This window comes from Felis catus, chromosome A1, assembly GCF_018350175.1.
Source record: "Felis catus isolate Fca126 chromosome A1, F.catus_Fca126_mat1.0, whole genome shotgun sequence".
NCBI classification, from domain to species: Eukaryota; Metazoa; Chordata; class Mammalia; order Carnivora; family Felidae; genus Felis; species Felis catus.
This window is the reverse complement of record NC_058368.1, coordinates 136871211-136887794: the sequence shown is the minus strand read 5'-3', so window position 1 is coordinate 136887794 and position 16584 is coordinate 136871211. Positions and strand designations below refer to the sequence as shown.

General features: G+C 40.5%; 2 protein-coding genes and 1 long non-coding RNA gene across 22 annotated transcripts in view; 2 read left to right on the top strand and 1 right to left on the bottom strand.

Moving 5' to 3' along the window:
- The window catches only part of LOC109501729, a 35454-nt gene extending 27897 nt beyond the window's left edge, over nt 1-7557 (top strand). For 2 of the 6 annotated variants that reach the window (XR_002159977.2, XR_002159978.2), the window contains exon 5: nt 2473-7557. This is a non-coding gene — a long non-coding RNA (uncharacterized LOC109501729). The remainder of the gene's footprint in view (nt 1-2472) is intronic. The other 4 variants (XR_006600773.1, XR_006600774.1, XR_006600771.1 and 1 more) reach the window with 4 other exon arrangements.
- PTCD2 (pentatricopeptide repeat domain 2) overlaps nt 1-11832 on the bottom strand; it is a 115066-nt gene extending 103234 nt beyond the window's left edge. For 12 of the 13 annotated variants that reach the window (XM_045061886.1, XM_019835337.2, XM_023257284.2 and 9 more), the window contains exons 1-4: nt 11675-11832; nt 10601-10693; nt 7065-7194; nt 2946-3063 (exon numbers count right to left, since the gene is read on the bottom strand). In XM_045061886.1, coding sequence (XP_044917821.1) covers nt 2946-3063; nt 7065-7194; nt 10601-10693; nt 11675-11786 — 453 coding nt within the window. In that variant the 5' untranslated portion in view covers nt 11787-11832. The remainder of the gene's footprint in view (nt 1-2945; nt 3064-7064; nt 7195-10600; nt 10694-11674) is intronic. The other variant, XM_019835330.2, reaches the window with a different exon arrangement.
- The window catches only part of MRPS27 (mitochondrial ribosomal protein S27), an 86946-nt gene continuing 82191 nt past the window's right edge, over nt 11830-16584 (top strand). For 2 of the 3 annotated variants that reach the window (XM_045061909.1, XM_003981054.5), the window contains exon 1: nt 11830-11976. Coding sequence is in view for 2 of the 3 variants with exons in the window: in XM_003981054.5 (XP_003981103.1) it covers nt 11904-11976 (73 nt within the window). In the remaining variant the exon portion in view is untranslated. The remainder of the gene's footprint in view (nt 11977-16584) is intronic. The other variant, XM_019835313.3, reaches the window with a different exon arrangement.

Here is a 16584-nt window from a genome sequence, read left to right as displayed (position 1 = left end):
GCCCACTCTTTCGACTGTCATGTCTTTGGCTGGGCATACAAACAAGGCAAGCAGTATGGCAAGAGCTCTCTGGGTTTCAGAAATACAGTGAAGGACATCTTCATTATACATGGCTCTCCGGTGCTTACAAAAAAAGAAACAAGTCAATTAACTTTGGTAAGGGGGTCCTGCAATGTGGGTGGCAGTATATTAATATGAAAAGGCCAGGGGCACCTGGGTGGCTCAATTGGTTAAGCGTTCGGACTTTGGCTCAGGTTATGATCTCACTGGTTCAAGCCCTGCATCGGGCTCTGTGCTGACAGCTCAGAGCCTGGAGCCTGCTTTGGATTCTGTGTCTCCCTCTCTCTGTCCCTCCCCTGCTCATGTTCTGTCTTTTTCTCTCTCTCTCAAAAATGAATAAATGTCAAAAAAATATGAAAAGGCAGGTATAAGTATGCATGAGGACTAAGCAAGAAGAGTCTTACAAAGCTGTGATGCTCTTTTGGCAAATGATTAATACTCACTTTTGGAAATAATTCACTAGAAGAGTGGTTCTCAACATTTTTTCCTCAACATTTTTAATATCATGATAATGCAACACATGCTATTCAAATATGCCATTAAATGCCTCCTTGCTCTAGTTTGTTCTTATTTTGAAAGCCCACTATGCAGACCCTGTTCTAGGGGCTGAAAATAAAGAAATAATAAACAAGACACATAACCCTGCCCTAACTCTAGTGGGGCTTATAATCTAGTAGAGCTTAAATTCTGGCATGGGAGACGATGAACGAGTAAAACCAGTGAAGAAGTAAAAATGTAATTTCAAGTTATCAATAAGGGCTATGAAGGGCAATGAAGGGGAAAAAGGGATAGAGTAGATGATAGAAGGTCATCAGGGAAGACTTTCTGAGGAGACCTCAATGGAGTAAAGGAGAGCCTTGATGACAAGGGTGTAGACCATTCTAGTCTGAGACCATGGGTGTGGCAGTTCTTAGAATAAGAAAGCCCAAGAGTGGAGTGAGCAAGGGGGATGGCAGGTGATGAGACACTACAAGGGACCTCTAAGTCATGATCAGGGGTCTGAGTTCTCCTCTGAGTATGATGGGAAGGCCCAGAGCAGCCCTGTCCACAGTGTGAGCCATATATGTGGTTCTACATTTTCAAGTAGCTTCATTAAAAAAAGTAGAAATACAGGAAGTCAGTTTTAATGATGTTACCTAAGCCACTAAAAGCAAAATATAATTTCAACATGTAACCAATAAAAAAATTTAGCACTTTTTCTTTTTTATATCAAGCATGTGAAATCCATCATGCATTCTACCCTTACAGCCCATGTAATTTCAACTAGCCACAGTCCAAGGGCTCCATAGATACATGCAGACAGTGGCTATGATACGGGCAGCACTACAGGGTTCAGGGTAGGGGACACAATAAGAGTGGAAACAGGATTAGGCTTTAATGTCACTGGACTCAAATTCCGTTTAATCTGCTACTCCAGGCAACTTGGTTGTATATGATTATTTCATGCATGGGTCTAAGTTTAAAACAAAAAAAACAAAAAAACAACTGAAGTTGCACTTTCTTTTCGCTTTTTAATCATTAGACTCATGGCTGTCATTACAGTGAAATTTTCATTTTCCTTCATTTTCCTTTAATTACAACACATGATTACCGAAGTCAAACAATACAAAAACATAAAGTAAAAAGTAAGAATTTCCTGTAATTCTACCCCCTAAAGATAAGCAGTAGGAATTTCATGTAGATCCTTGCAGATTTTTAATAGATATATACTAAAATATAAATGTGTATATTTTTCTTCTAGGAAAAATATAGGTTCAAACCAATCCTCATTGTTGTAAAACCCCCTTTTCTCTGGTTACTAATACAGTATGATCCTCTTTCTAAACAATTGGTGTCCTTAAAAGAGGGGAAAGTCAAGAGTTCACAGCTCTACCATGGAAAGAACACTTTAGGGGTGCCTGGGTGGCTCAGTCAGTTAAGTTTCTGACTTAGGCTCAGGTCATGATCTCACAGCTTGTGAGTTCGAACCCCGCATCGGGCTCTGTGCTGACAGCTTGGAGCCTGGAGCCTGCTTCAGATTCTGTGTCTCCCTCTCTTTCTGCCCCTCCCCCGCTCGTGCTCTATGTCTCTCTCAAAAAATAAACAAACATTAAACAACAAAAAAAAGAAAGAACACTTTATACGAAGAGTACAAGACAGAAACACAATTTAGTAGAGGGTTCCTAAAAATACAAAAGGGTCCCAGGTGGCCAGCCCTGGCCCCAAAATAAATGTTTCTGACCATGTATGAATTTACCATGTGTCTAAGTGCCACTTTCCTCATCAGTAAAATGGATAGAATGACAGTATCCACCTCACCACGGTCTGTGCGAAATAAATCAGGCAGGTATAGTGCTTAAGCACAGTGCTGAGGACACAGTATATGTTCAATAAATAATTACAGAAATAATTATCATTATTTTTGTCTTTAAGAAAAGAAAATCAGAAGATGTGAAGCTATTCTGAAAACCAGAAAAGCACTATACAAGGTGGCCATCAACAAGAAGTAAATAATATAAAAAGAAAGGAGAATCACAGGTGGGTAACAGGAAAGGCAATCTTAAAATGGCTGCCTGTCTTAAACAATCCCCCGCTAAAAGCTTCTCTGAGAGGTTAGTCCCAGGTCACAACCAAGGAAGGTAGACCCCTTATAATTTGTCCATACATCTCTTCCACACCTGTCCTACAGCTCTGTCTGAAAAGAGCAAGGCCTCTTCATAGCAATGGACTCCAAGGAAACCTTAAAATACAGGTAAGAGCTCATTCCTTCAGCTTAGGAACCTTGATCTGAAAAATCTAAGCCAGGAATAATGTAAGTGAGATGCCTTCCCTAACATCACTAAAAACACCCAAGGCTCAGCACAAGGAAATCACACTGACAGGGACAGTAATCGGGAGACAATAACCTGGTCTTTGATGAGTTCCAATGCAGAGTCCTCAAGATCCAACTCGTAGCACAACCTCATGAAAAGTGGTCCAAATTTATACTCTCCCAAAGTGACATTTCTGTTCTCTGTATGGTACCTGGTAATGAAAATGATTCAGTGAGTCAAATAGTGAGATGCAGGGAAAAGGACAGACCGACTGTGGCATGTACTCTGCTAGATGCTGGGGACACAATAAAGAACGAGGTACTCTCACAGTCCGGAGGGAGAAAAGTGCAGAAACGAGGACAATGAGAGGAATTCTGGAGTGAAGTATGCCAGACATTTAAATAGAAAGGATTTGCGAGAGGCCCACATGACTACATGAAATCAAAGAATGGAAAAACGTACATTGTAATTATCTTCTCAATATATCAACAAACTGCTAGGATGAGTGCTAGCAAAGGTCAGGGAACAACAGGGCTCTTGCACAGCAAACTCGAGAGAATGGCACTGTGTCTTTGTATGGACCCCATCTAGAGAGGAACGAATCAAAGGAGTGAAGTGATGCTCTGTCCTCCTCCAATATGACTTCTCCATAGAGGATGACAGACAACCTACAGATGTACTTTACAATTTAGACCCATCGCTGTTTTCCTCTGCTCAGGAAAAGGCATATGTGATCTACCATCACCTAGCTAAACAAATTAAATGCTGTTTTGAAGTTTAGTTTTAGCAAAACACTAATTTCAGACAGTGACATCTTATACGTGCCTTGAGGTTTCTACAAGCAGTCAGTCCACCAGTTAGGATGCAGAACTAAAAATTGCTAGCATAAATTTACTTTCAATAACCAACTCTTTCTGTTTTAGACACCAAGAAGACAATCTGGTGACAAAATAAGTATCGCAAGATTACTTGTAAACCAGATTTTACTAAGACTCATTATGTGAATAAATCACACATACCACGGGGAATAGCTCTGACTTTAAAACCAGAACGCTTTTTAGCCTTCTGCCGAAATCACGGAGGACAGTCACAGTAACATCATGGATAGTGTATCCCAAACATACATAATGCCAAATAGAATGATGATACGTACTTTCAAAGATATACTTCGTAGTCAAATTATAGAAATTATAAAATATATTCAGTGCTTCATTACAAGTTATGAATTAAATTATATCAGTTGTACACCTTAAATATACATGAGTTTTAGTTGTCAATCATACCTCAGTAATACTGGGGGGGAAAGAATTAGGTTATTTAAAGGCAATATAGTACCTAAGTGACTAAGTACCTAAGTGACTAAGGTACTATAGTACCTAGTGACTAAGGATTTTTAGATTCTGATTCCAAGCTGACAGTTCAAATCCCAGTTCTTTTACTTACTAACTGTATAACCAGGAGCAAATAAGTTAACCACTCCATGCCTCAGTTTCTTCATCTGTAAATGGAGATAAAAGTTCAACTCAAAGTTTTTGTAACGATTAATTAAGATGACATGCCTACTAGCACACGGAAAATCTGCCATTTGTGTCAGCTCTTATAAAATATAAGGCATGCTGTGGAAAAGATCTTTAAAAATCAATACATTCCAAAAATAGTGTCATGAAAAATTTATGCCAGATTAAAAATAAAATAATGCAAAACAAAAGTTTTCCCAATTTAGAGAACATTTACACTAATAAAAGTGCTAGAAATTCACAAAGTATTACCTCTTCTTGACAAGAAATGTTCAAATCAGAGAATCTAAAATACCCCTAATAAACCACACACCAGCATGTGGTCAAGACTATGGGGGGTATTAAGTTGCTCCTCACTTTTGACTCCATAAAGAGCTTATGTTCTAGCTCATTACTCTTCCTCCCCAGTAGTGGGGTACCTGTGTCAGCAAGACAGAGAACAGGTTGGTTAGGCCATGGACCTGCCCATTTTCCCACTTTTCCAGCTGTCCAGCAGTAGAGGGGAGAGACAGCAACTGGGCAGAGTTATTAGCAATGATTTAGATTTGGGTAGTAAAAACTGACAATAAAACAAGCCAGAGGGTCTAATATCATTCATCTTTGTGAAACTGAGATAGTATTAGGATTCCTAATACCGTGCAAATGTAAATTAGCATAACCCTTTTGGAAAATAATCTGGCATTTGTATTAATTTTAAAATGTTCATATTCTCTGATCATCTCCAAAACAGAAAGAGTATGTTTTATGCATACAGTTGCTCATCACGGCATTATTCATACTGATGAAAATATCAAAAATCAGACATTCAACAAGAGGGGTACCTGACATACAATGGAATATTATAAAGTCATTAAAATATAACTCCTAAGGTATATTAACAAAAAAATTATGCTGTAATACTAAGTAGAAAACACTATCATTATATATACAGTAATTATTAGGAAAGTATAAATAAACCCTATCAAAACCATACAATCTTTGCACGTAAAAAATTAGTGAGAAATTGGGGATGTCTGGTGGCTCAGTCAGCTAAATATCCAGCCTCGACTCAGGTCATGATCTTGTGGTTTGTGGATTCGAGCTCTGCATCAGGCTCTGTGCTGACAGCTCAGAGCTTGGAGCCTACTTCAGATTCTGTCTCTCTTTCTCTCTGCCCCTCCCCGACTTATGCTCTGCCTGCCTCCCCGCTCAAAAATAAACAGTGACAAAATGTATCAAATATCAACAGTGGTTGATCCATCCGGAGGTGGAACTGTTGCTCCTCCCTGCTGAGTGTGGGAGTGCCAGGTAACTTGCCTTGACCAAGACAATGCGACAGAAGTGAAGCTGTGCCAGTTCCAGGCAGCTTTACAAGGCCTGCAGCTTCCACTTGTGCAGGGTGCTAGTGCAGCCCAGGCTAGACTCATGAACGACGAGACACTCCAAGGAGAGAGGGGTCACGCGGACGCAGGCATCAGAAATGCAAGTAAAGCCTCTTGGACCTTCCAGCTCAGACCAGCCAGCAGCTGACCATAGAGGAGCAAGTGACTTTAGCAGACACTAATACAGAACTAGCAGGCCTCAATTCCTGACCCACAGAAATAATAGATAATAGATAATAATAGATAACAGAAAAAAAACAGTTATCATGTTCTGGTGTGCAACAAGAGACAACAGAAATAGCAGAATCTGTGATGTATTTCTTCTACTTTTTTGGTGTTTTTCAAACTTTCAATGGATTGTGTGTAATTTTATGTTTTTTCCTTTTAAAGATAACATTAATTTTTCATATTATAAAATTGATAATGCCCACTGTAGACAAGTTTGAGAGACTAAAAAAAACACATATTTAAACCAAAAAATATGTATAATTCCCAGAGAACCACAATTAACTTTTGGTACATACTCTTCCAGTATTCTACATATGAACACACTTATACTACTCTCTCTACATTATAAATGCAGGTCCATCTGTAGAAACCTATCCTTCAAGAATGGTAAAAAAAAAAAAAAAAAAAAGCCATGAATTTAATTTTAGAAACAAAGCCTGTTGATTTCGGTTCATACACTTCCCGAGTAAGTGAAACCTTTGCTAGGTTTCCTAACAGCAGACTATGATTACACGGGAATTCCCCTGACGTGGGAAAATGACAATGGATCAGAGAAAGAGACATTTGCCTGGAGGAGACAGATGAGCGAGGAGTCCATGAAGTGGTCCAAGTGAGAGATGACGAGGCCTGAACTAAGACACTGGTAACGAGGACAGAGAGGAAGGCCAGAGATGAGAGATACCAGGAAAGTGGAAGCAGTAGGATTTCTCATCCTGGAATCAGGGAGGAGAGCAAGTAAGGTTAGAGGAAAGAGGCTCCCAGTTATCCATCCTGAGGGGTCAGTACGACAGAAAATAGTAAAAGGAAGCAATTTGTGTGAGTTGAATGTGAAGACCTAGGGGATATGTAAGTGGACTTCATCAGGCTGGTGATTTCTTAGGACATGAATTCTGGTTTTCTATCCTTAGTACCTGGCATATAAAAGGAATCCAGGAAGCAATTGCTAAGGGAACATAAATGTCTGGAGCTGGGGGTAGGCATGTGGACACGAGATTTGAAAGTCATCAATGTATAGTTGCCAGCTGAATCCCTGTTAAATGGATGAGATTCTTCAGGAAAAAGAAAGAAGAAACCAAACCTGGCAGAATTGTACAGAAATGCCTCACCTGTAAATGACATTTTTAGCCAGTTCCACATCATCCCGGGTATCACACAAATGAAGGAAGGTTTTCAACTCGTCCTTCAAGATGAGCTTATTCTGGGCCAATTTCTCTTTCATGTTTCTCAGGTAGGTTGCTGGAAGAAAGCAGAGTGTGGTGGCCGTCACTCAGGCTGACTGGGACTGTCAGGAGTCTGACCTCAGGGAGAAGGGGAAGCTGGATTCTGGCACACTGCAAAGAGGCACTGAGAGAGGCTCCCATCACTGACTAGTGTCCTTAAGAGCAGTATCACAGAAGGTCTATGAAGCAAACCATGTATCTGTGCTACAGGAGCACAGGATGGGGGCCCACTCAAAACTTTCTAACATACAATCTTTGAGGGTAAGAACACAGGAATATGCAATTTTGACTACCTGGGTGACCCTTCTGCACACTAAAGTTTTAAGAACTATGTCCCAGAGGCTTAGTCCAAAAAACTATCGACAGGTGACCCATTAGGGAAAAAAAAAAAAAAAAAATGCAACCAAGACATCTAAACCAACAATTGGCAGGGTATCTAGCAGGAAAACTGAAAGGAAGATGTGTACTGAAGATGGGTTTGCCCCAGTGGTTGACCTACACGATTTAGCAATATTTCAAGTCTCTTGCCCTTGGTTCAACTCTACCTTTCATTTCTCTTGCTCTCCCTACTCAGTTATTAGACAGCATGACACAGTACTACATAATGCACACGGTAAAAAAAACCCATCCTCTCAACAGCAGCAAACACTCTTGGTAACAGAATCATTTCAAAATGCTTATACTTATCTCTGTCCCGTCTTGTATCTGATCAACTGTGGAGACAGTCAAACACCAAAAGGAAACACTGCTTCTTGGCATTAGGAAGGGATCAGATTCTCAGCAGAATGTGGGGTGAGATGCAAGCCCAGCAATAAAGAAGCATCTGCTTTCTAGAAGGCAGAGCTGTTCTCAGTATCAAGAGCTGCCAAGAAAAGTCTACGGGTTTTGCTCCAAGGCCCAGAGCTTTGAAGGAAGGCTGCTTAAAGGAATGGCACAATATGTATTAAAACACAAGACTGGGAAGCTGAGGCAGACACTGTTCTCAATTTAAAGAAAAGAAGGCCCACCTGGTTTAAGTTAATACTGTGGACCATCCAATCTTTATTTGCAGAGCCAGGTCATGGTTAAAGGTTTTAGAGGTGGAGAGGCCCGGGCTATAAGCTAGGCTCTGCTACTTGCATGCTATGGGGAGACCCTTGTCTGTTAGACTTGATTCCACATATAAAGTGAGAATCGTGAGAGCTACCTCATGGGGTATCCTGACATAATGTACATTAAGCATTTAGCACAGGGCCTACTATATAGTAATTGCCAGTAAATCATTTTTTGTTCTCATTTTCATTCCATCACTTATTAGATTTAAGAGAATTTATACTATTAACTGATTCTAAACAATTTCTAATCGAAATAATTCTAATGGGACGACTTACACTTTTCAATAAGCCTTAAGAATCCAAAATTTCAACAGTATAATTTGCACTTTCAAACAAATAATCAAGATTTAAGTGTTCATGAGCAACACAAGGAAGGCTAAGGCAGGGTTCCCGTCCTGAAAGAACTTAATCTATTTGAAAAAACATGACACAGTTACGCAAAGCTATCTGAAAACAATGATTGAGGGGCACATGAGTGGCTCAGTCGGTTAAGCGTCTGACTTCTGCTCAGGTTATGACCTCACGGTTTGTGAGTTCAAGTCCCGCGTCAGGCTCTGTGCTGACAGCTCGGAGCCTGGAGCCTGCTGTGGATTCTGTGTCTCCTTCTCTGCCCCTCCCCTCGCTCGCAATCTGTCTCTCTCACTCAAAAATAATAAACATTAAAAAAATTTTTTTTGAAAACAATGACTGAGGGAGTGACAGGTGGCCAACTATATAAATAGAAAGAAATCAGGGTGGCAGAAATAGACCAGGTTTGGCAGATGTGGAAAGGTACCAGAAAGGAAGTGGCTGGATAGGGTTGGAGAAACTCAGGAGAGGGGATCATTCTTGGTATAAGAATCAGCATGAACAACAGCATAGAACTGGGCACAGGGGAAGGTGGTGAGGGAAGAACTGTGATTACATTAACAGGAAATCATACTGGACTCCATAAAGGGTAAGGGGCCCATTATGGAGGAGCTGGGAAGCTGGTGGCAGTGCGTGGGTGGCTGTGTGTGTGGGGGGGGGGGGGATGTACACAATATGGTATAGGACAGAGGACCACTGTCGGTTCTTATAATGAAGAAATGTTAACAGGATTTTTATAAATATCAATCTGACCATGGAGTAGATTGGCACTCATTACATTAACTGCCTTTCAGAACATATGCTCAATTGTGACAGCTTTAGAAACACTACAACAATTGGATGTAACTAAAAAATGACATGAGGCCCCAACTGCCAACTTCACAAAGCTCCAAAAGTGATGAGTAAAAAGAAGACTGAAGTAAAATCCAGGCTGAGTAAAATCAGAAGTAAAATGTCCACTGGAGATTAACATATTCTCCCTCACTCTGAAGGTTTATCTACTCATTCCATAGGTGGTATAATGTATATGAATAGAAAAGTGGTGAAGAAAAACTGATTTCTGGAGGGCTAGAAGCAGTGTTTATTACGTGCCCATAAACATTTGACAGTGAGAGGAAGGAGATCTGAGAAATTTAGTAGGAACAAACTAAACTGTTATTAACAAAGGGAAGTCTTGCTATGCTTATCAAGGAATTTAAAGTACCAGAAAAAATGTGGAGAGAGGGAATGAATTCAACAAGAGTTCTCAGATGCTGACAGGAAGAAGAACTAGGAGAGCAGTGTGTTTTCAGCTTTTTGTAATAAAAATTTTCAAACATACCCCAAAACAGAAAGAGAACAGTATAATGACCTCTCATGTGCCCATCACCTGGGTTCCCAAATGACCAATATTTTGCTAATTTAAAAAAATGTGTTACCCTATTGACTTTTTCGCAGAGTAGAAAAATATGAAAATGCATCCCACAAGATGGTTTTGTTTCACTGGTTCATTTGTGTATAGATATGTATGTGTACAGTGGGGATGCTAAGCAAAATGTACTTTTTACTCAGAGGTGTATCAAAAAATGTTAAAGCCAGTCATCTTGAGCAGTTCTTCTCAGACCTTACTGTGCATATTAATAGTCTGGGCTTTAAGCTGGGCATCTCTATGAAACTCCCAGTTGCTGCTAATCCTTGACCCTTAGTTTAGGTGGCAGGGATCTGAGGGAACTCGTTCCAACACAAGTTTTAGTATTTCTCTGGGATCCTGGAAAAAGTGACAAGAGGAGAGCTGTAGGCTCTGTAGTAGCAGAAAGTGAGATGAAAAGTACGTTTAAGAGTAGACTAGGAAATCAAGAATGAACTATGTCAATCTCTTCTCGGACATAAGGTCATTAGAGAAGACCAAACGGATAAAGACAAAACAAAAAAACAACAACAAAAAAAAACAAAACCTGAATGACACATCGATGAAAGAACCAACAAAATAGATTCAATTACCTTTAGTACCAGGAAGATGATTTGCAATAACCACCTTCTTATGCTGAAATTCTTTTAATTTCACAACATTATCTGTAAGTAGATATCTTTTAGCTACAAATAAAAGAAAAAAGCAAAATCATTTTAATTCTTTTATAGTTAGTGAAGAACATGAATAGAGGTTGATTGTCTCTGGGGCGCCTGGTGGCTTAGTTAAGCCTCCGACTTCACTCAGGTTATGATCTCACAGTTAGAGCCCCACATCGGGCTCACGGCTGTCAGTACAGAGCCTTCTTCGGATCCTCTCTCCCCCTCTCTCTCTGCCCTTCCCCTGCGTGTGCTCTCTGTCAAAAATAAATAAAACATTAAAAATATTTTTTAAAAAAAGTGTTGTCTATTTATGAGAAGGGAGTCCAGAGAAGTGGTTACAGTAGGAATATACTGTTGCGCTGCCTGAGGGCAAATCCCTCCTCTACCGGATTCCTCTGACCTTGGGCTAATTACTTGGCCTTGCTGTTTCCATCTTTGTAAACCAAGAAAAGAATGGTACCTCTCTCATTGGGGTGGTTTCAAGAGAAAAGGAATAAACTTAAAATGCAGAGTAATAGCTGACACTAAGTCAAATATTTTATTATCACTCACCAGCATAATGAAATTTAATCATTCCCGTAAAGCTATTAATGGACAATCTTACAAATGAAGACACCTGCTCAAGGTCTTTTAGACTGTTAGCTCTCCAGTTGGGACACCAAACTCAGTCTAAGACCTCGACTCCCAAACTTTGCAGAACAGTACACCCAAGGGGGAGAGGGATTTCCAGACAACAGCGTCGCCCCATCTGAAGGACTACTATAGCCCCCAGCTCAAGACCCCAGCCTGGCTGTCCTCTGGTTCCCAGCAAAGGGGCTTCGACGACACCGAAGGGCCAGTGCTGCACACGCGCGCAACCAAAGGGCACAAGAGCATAGGCTGCTCCAGGCCAGTGAGCGACTGAGGCAGGCGCTTTTATTTCCCCGCAAAGCGATGCCTGCTAAGGTGTCCATTTCCCTTCTTTCCCATTCCTCCCCTTCTTCACGACCAGAAGTCCGCGGATACCTCCGAGAGGGCAGCGGCAGCATGTGGAGCCTGAGCCTCCCACCCCGGGAGACACGGAACTCTGCAGCGTAAACAGCAAAACGTGACTCGGCCGCCGAACTGCGGCAGCCATGTTATCCTGGGCCGCGACAGCTACGCGCGCCGGGGAAGGGGGCGGAGCATCAGCCTGTGACCCCACCCCTTCCTTTCCCTCAACCCCTGGGCGTTCTTCCTCTTGGTATGCTCCAAGATGGCAGCCCCCATAGCGAGGCGCTGGTTTCTTCTGGCGCGGAGAGTGCCTCTGCCTCCAATCTCCCTGGCAGGTTTGTGGCTGCTTTCCTTTTGTGGGGTACCTCATTAGGCACCTGAACACTCTTCCTTAAGTAAAAGGAGCTGCGGGTTTTCATCAGGACAGGAAAGGCTTCTGGGTTCTAGTTGCTAGAGAAACCGTTTGGAGCGTTGGGTAGCACAGAAGGGGGAGGTAAGGCCCCCGACCTGTATGCTTGCCTAGAATAGTGCCTGCCAGCCCAAAAGTGCGAAGAGTAGAGGAAGTCATGGCATGAGGGCTTTTACCTGTGATTTGCAGGGTTTGTGTTAGGGTGGTCGTCTCTTCACTGACCATGAAGAGCCCAAATGTGCCCACCCCAGAGCTAGAACTTTTCCTCCCCGCTTAAGTGTTCTTGGAGGGGCGTCGAAAACCTCACCACCTCACACTTGACCAGACCTTTAGTTTACACATGGGATAAGTATTTCAGTACTAATTTCGCATTACTTAATGATCTGGGGCACAACTTTTGAATGACATTTCTATGCCACAGTTTTCCATGTGTAGAGACAATAGGCACTTCTGAAGTACCTTTGACCTTTGAACAAGTAAGGGATTAGGGCCATGATACCAGGCAGTTGAAAATTTGTGTTTAAGTTTTGACTCCTCCCTTACCCATCACAGTCTATTAACACTTTTTTATGTCTTATGCAATTTTATACTGTATTCTTAACAGTATGATTAAATAACTAAAATGCAGTAATCACAGTTGATGTTTCCAATATACCTCCTCTAACTCCTGTTAAAAACCAGCGCATACACTGTTGTTCACACTTGTTTAGCAACAGCCATTAACTATGGGCATGAAACCTCATTGATAGCCACCAGGTTTTCTGAGAATTAATTGGTTGACCTGGCAGGTGAAAGTGTTTAGTGCCACATGTTAAGTAAAGTATGTACAGTACCTGGCATCTCATTAAGAATTAGCTGCTGTACCTATTTGCTAGCATGTTTAATTATGGTGGTTACTAAATGCTTTTCAATTTAAACAAGACCTTGAATTGCTTATCAGGGAGACCATCATGGTTGCATTGTGTTTGGGGCAATCATTCTGATAAGGGAATGGAAATTAGGTAAGGGTGACTTACGAGAATTTTCAGTTAGCATTTGTTCTTAAACTGGTGAACGTGTAATTTACACCTGTGTTCTTCCATTGTGGTAGCTACTAGCTACTTGTGGCTATTGAGATTAAATTCAATTTTAGTCACACATTTTTTAAATGTTTAGTAGGGACCTATGCTTGGTGGCTACAGTTGTATAGCTCAGAACATTTCCATCATTATAGGAAGTTCTATTGAATAAGCACTAGGTTAGACCATAGAAGAAAGGAGTCTTGAAACGAGTAATTGGAAACTATAAGGCAAGTAATAGAATTATGTAGGAACTTCAGTCAGGAAAGACATACTATGTGATTTCACTCCTGTGTGCAATTTAAGATACAAAAAAAAAATATCAGCATAGGGGAAGGGAAAAAAACGAGGGAAGCAAACTGTAAGAGACTCTTAACTAGAGAGAACAAACCGGGTTCATGGAGGGAGGCGAGTGCAGATGGGCTACATGGGTGATGGGTATCAAGGAGGGTACTTGTGATGAACACTGGGTGTTTTAAGTCACTAAATTCTACACCTGAAACCAATTTTACTCTATATGTTAACTAAGAATTTAAATAAAAACTTGAAATAAAACAGTACCTAAGATAGTGCATTATAACCCATTCAGGATTTGAAAATGCTGATAAGGAGCTTGACTATTAAGTCATCAAAATATTTTGAGCCATTACAGGGTAAGAGAGGAAAAAAATATACTTAGTACAAATTAGAAAAGTGATTTAAATACCTGAAGAGGGGAGTACCTGGGTGGCTCAGTCAGTTAAACATCTGAATCTTGGTTTTGGCTTGGGGATGTGGTCTCACAAACCGTGACATCGAGCCACACATTGGGCTCTGTACTGACTCTGCAGAGCCTGCTTGGGATTCTCCCTCTCTCTCTGTCCATCTGCCCCTGCCCTCACATAAATAAGCTTTAAAAAAAAAAAGTATTTTAAAAATAAATAACACATGAATAGGGTAGAGAAAAGAAATTTACTGGGTACCTACTACATAGTGAACATTAAACATATAATGTGCCCTCATTTAAACTGATCAAGGTAGGCGCTGTCTTTTGTATCATGAAAGGAGCTCAGCTTGTGCAACTTGCCCCCATTTCATACCATTTCTTAGCAAGCCAAGGATTCCAACTTAAGATTTTGTGACTCTAAAAGGCTATCTGTATCGACAGTCACACTGCTTTTCTTTGGATGGTAAACATGTTTGGAGACATTGGTCTAAAGGCCAAAGTAACTACAAAATGACTAAGAATATAGATACAGCCAATCACTTTCCACTAAACGTTGAGATTCTGGTCCTTGGAGGTACCTTTTTAGGATTAAATGGAGAAATTACTTCTTCTTATAGCGGATAGTTATTTTAGAGAATATGGTTGCCACCAAAGCTAACTGGCTGAAGGATAATTAAGTTCAAGAAAGGTTTGTAAATACTGCTGGGTGGCCTATTCAGAGTGGAATTTATCAGACTCAGACACCTAAACCTAAACCTGTGAGGCTCTTACTGTCTTTAAAAGGCTTACAGAAACATTCTTTAAAGAATGTTTGGTTGTTTTTTTTTTTTTTTTTTTAAAGAATGTTTGTTTTAAGGTGCACTAATTTCCTATTGTAGTTTTAACAAATTATTACAAATAAAGTGGTATAAAACAATACAACTATTACAGTTCTGTAGGTCACAAGTCTGACCAGTGGGTCTTGCTATGTGGAAATCAGGGTGTTGAAAGGGACAGGTTCCTTGCAAATTCTGTAAGGGGCAATCTGTTTCCAGGTCTTGTCCCTCTTCATGAAACCACTTGAAATCCTTGGCTGATGCTCCCCCTTTTTCAAATACATTTAACACGAGTAAGAGCAAGTCACGTCTTTACATCACTCCATCCTTCATTCATCTCGGTATCTGTCTTTTCCACTTTTAAAGACCTTGTGATTACACTGGGCCCACCTGGATAAGCCGATGTAGTCGCCTCATTTTAAGATCAGATGATTTGTGATCTTAATTCTATCTGTAACCTTAATCCCCCTTAGCTATTACCCTAACATTCGTAGGTTTGGGAGAGTAAGACATGGACATCTTTTGGAGGGACATGATTCTGCCTACCAAATTTGGCCACACATTTCTACATTTATTATTTGTTTCTATTGGTCTAGGAAAGTTTTCTATTTGCTAAATTTAAATTCTTCATCCTTATACCCTTTCCTTTTGTTCTACACTCAATGGAGATGGAAAGTGATTAGTTACTTTCTTAAAAAGCAAACATTAAATAGTTCATATATATAAATAGTTCATATATAATAGTTCAGCTTACCTTTTGTAGATTTACTAGTCCTTATTTGTTTTTTTGTTTTCAGTTCATGTGATGCCCTTGAACAACTGCACACAAAGGGCATTCTTGAACTCCTCTACCTTTCCCCACTCTGACCACCCCTACTTTTTGTCTCATCTCCCAATTCGAAATTCTTCATTGACCTAGATAATTGTCTTTTCTGACTCCAGAATGGGGGGGGGGGGTATTTTTTATGCTAGAATGAAGCATATTCTAGAAAAATAAATAGAGAATAAGAAATTATAATAATAAGACAATAAGTCACTGGTATCCTTAAGTGTTAGCTTAACAGTCCTATCCTTACCTCTTGCTCACATAGAGAAGGGCTGTTCCTGTTTCTGACAGAAAGGAGAGACCTTCCTGGTTTAAAAAAATTTTTTTGAATGTTTATTTTTGAGAGAGAGAGAGAGCAAGAGCGAGTGGGGGAGGGGTGGAGAGAGGGAGAGGAGACACAGAATCTGAAGCAGGCTCCAGGCTCTGGACTGTCAGCACAGAGCCTGACGCGGGGCTCGGATCCATGAACTGTGAGATCATGACTTGAGCCAAAGTTGGACACCCAACCAACTGAGCCACCCAGGCAACCCTGTCCTTTCACTTTCTTAATGGTGTCCTTTGAAACATAAAAGCTTCTAGTTTTGTTTAAGTTTATGCTCATTTTTTCTCATTCATTCCTTGAACTCCTGTCTATTGGGCATTGCCATATGCCAGTCATTGCGCCAGGTGCCCTGAATGCAGCTGTGCCCTCTAGTGAGTTACCTCAAATCTGGCTTGTTAGGTTTTTCTTATTCATAACTAGGGTGCTAGGTTACTGGGCAGGATACTCTGCTTTAGGTGAAGTTAGGGTAAATGTGCTGATCCAAGTCAGATGGAAATGTTTTTAGGACTAACGATTATAAAGCATTCAATTTGTGAGTTAAGCAATAGTTCAGCAAGTATTTGGGTTCTGAGGAGTTCTAGGGCTCACCTATGCTATAATTTAGGGAGAACAAGTGGCTTCCAGTCCTAAACTTACAGGAACAAAATTACTAGCATTCTTACCCATAACCTTATTGTAGACATTGTCAGTTTTTTCTGCATCTTCTACTTGGCAGATGTTGAATGCATGTTGTCATGTACTGAATTATGAACTGGGCAATATTGGTTAGAGTATCGTACAAGAATCTTTACATAATCTAGTACATTG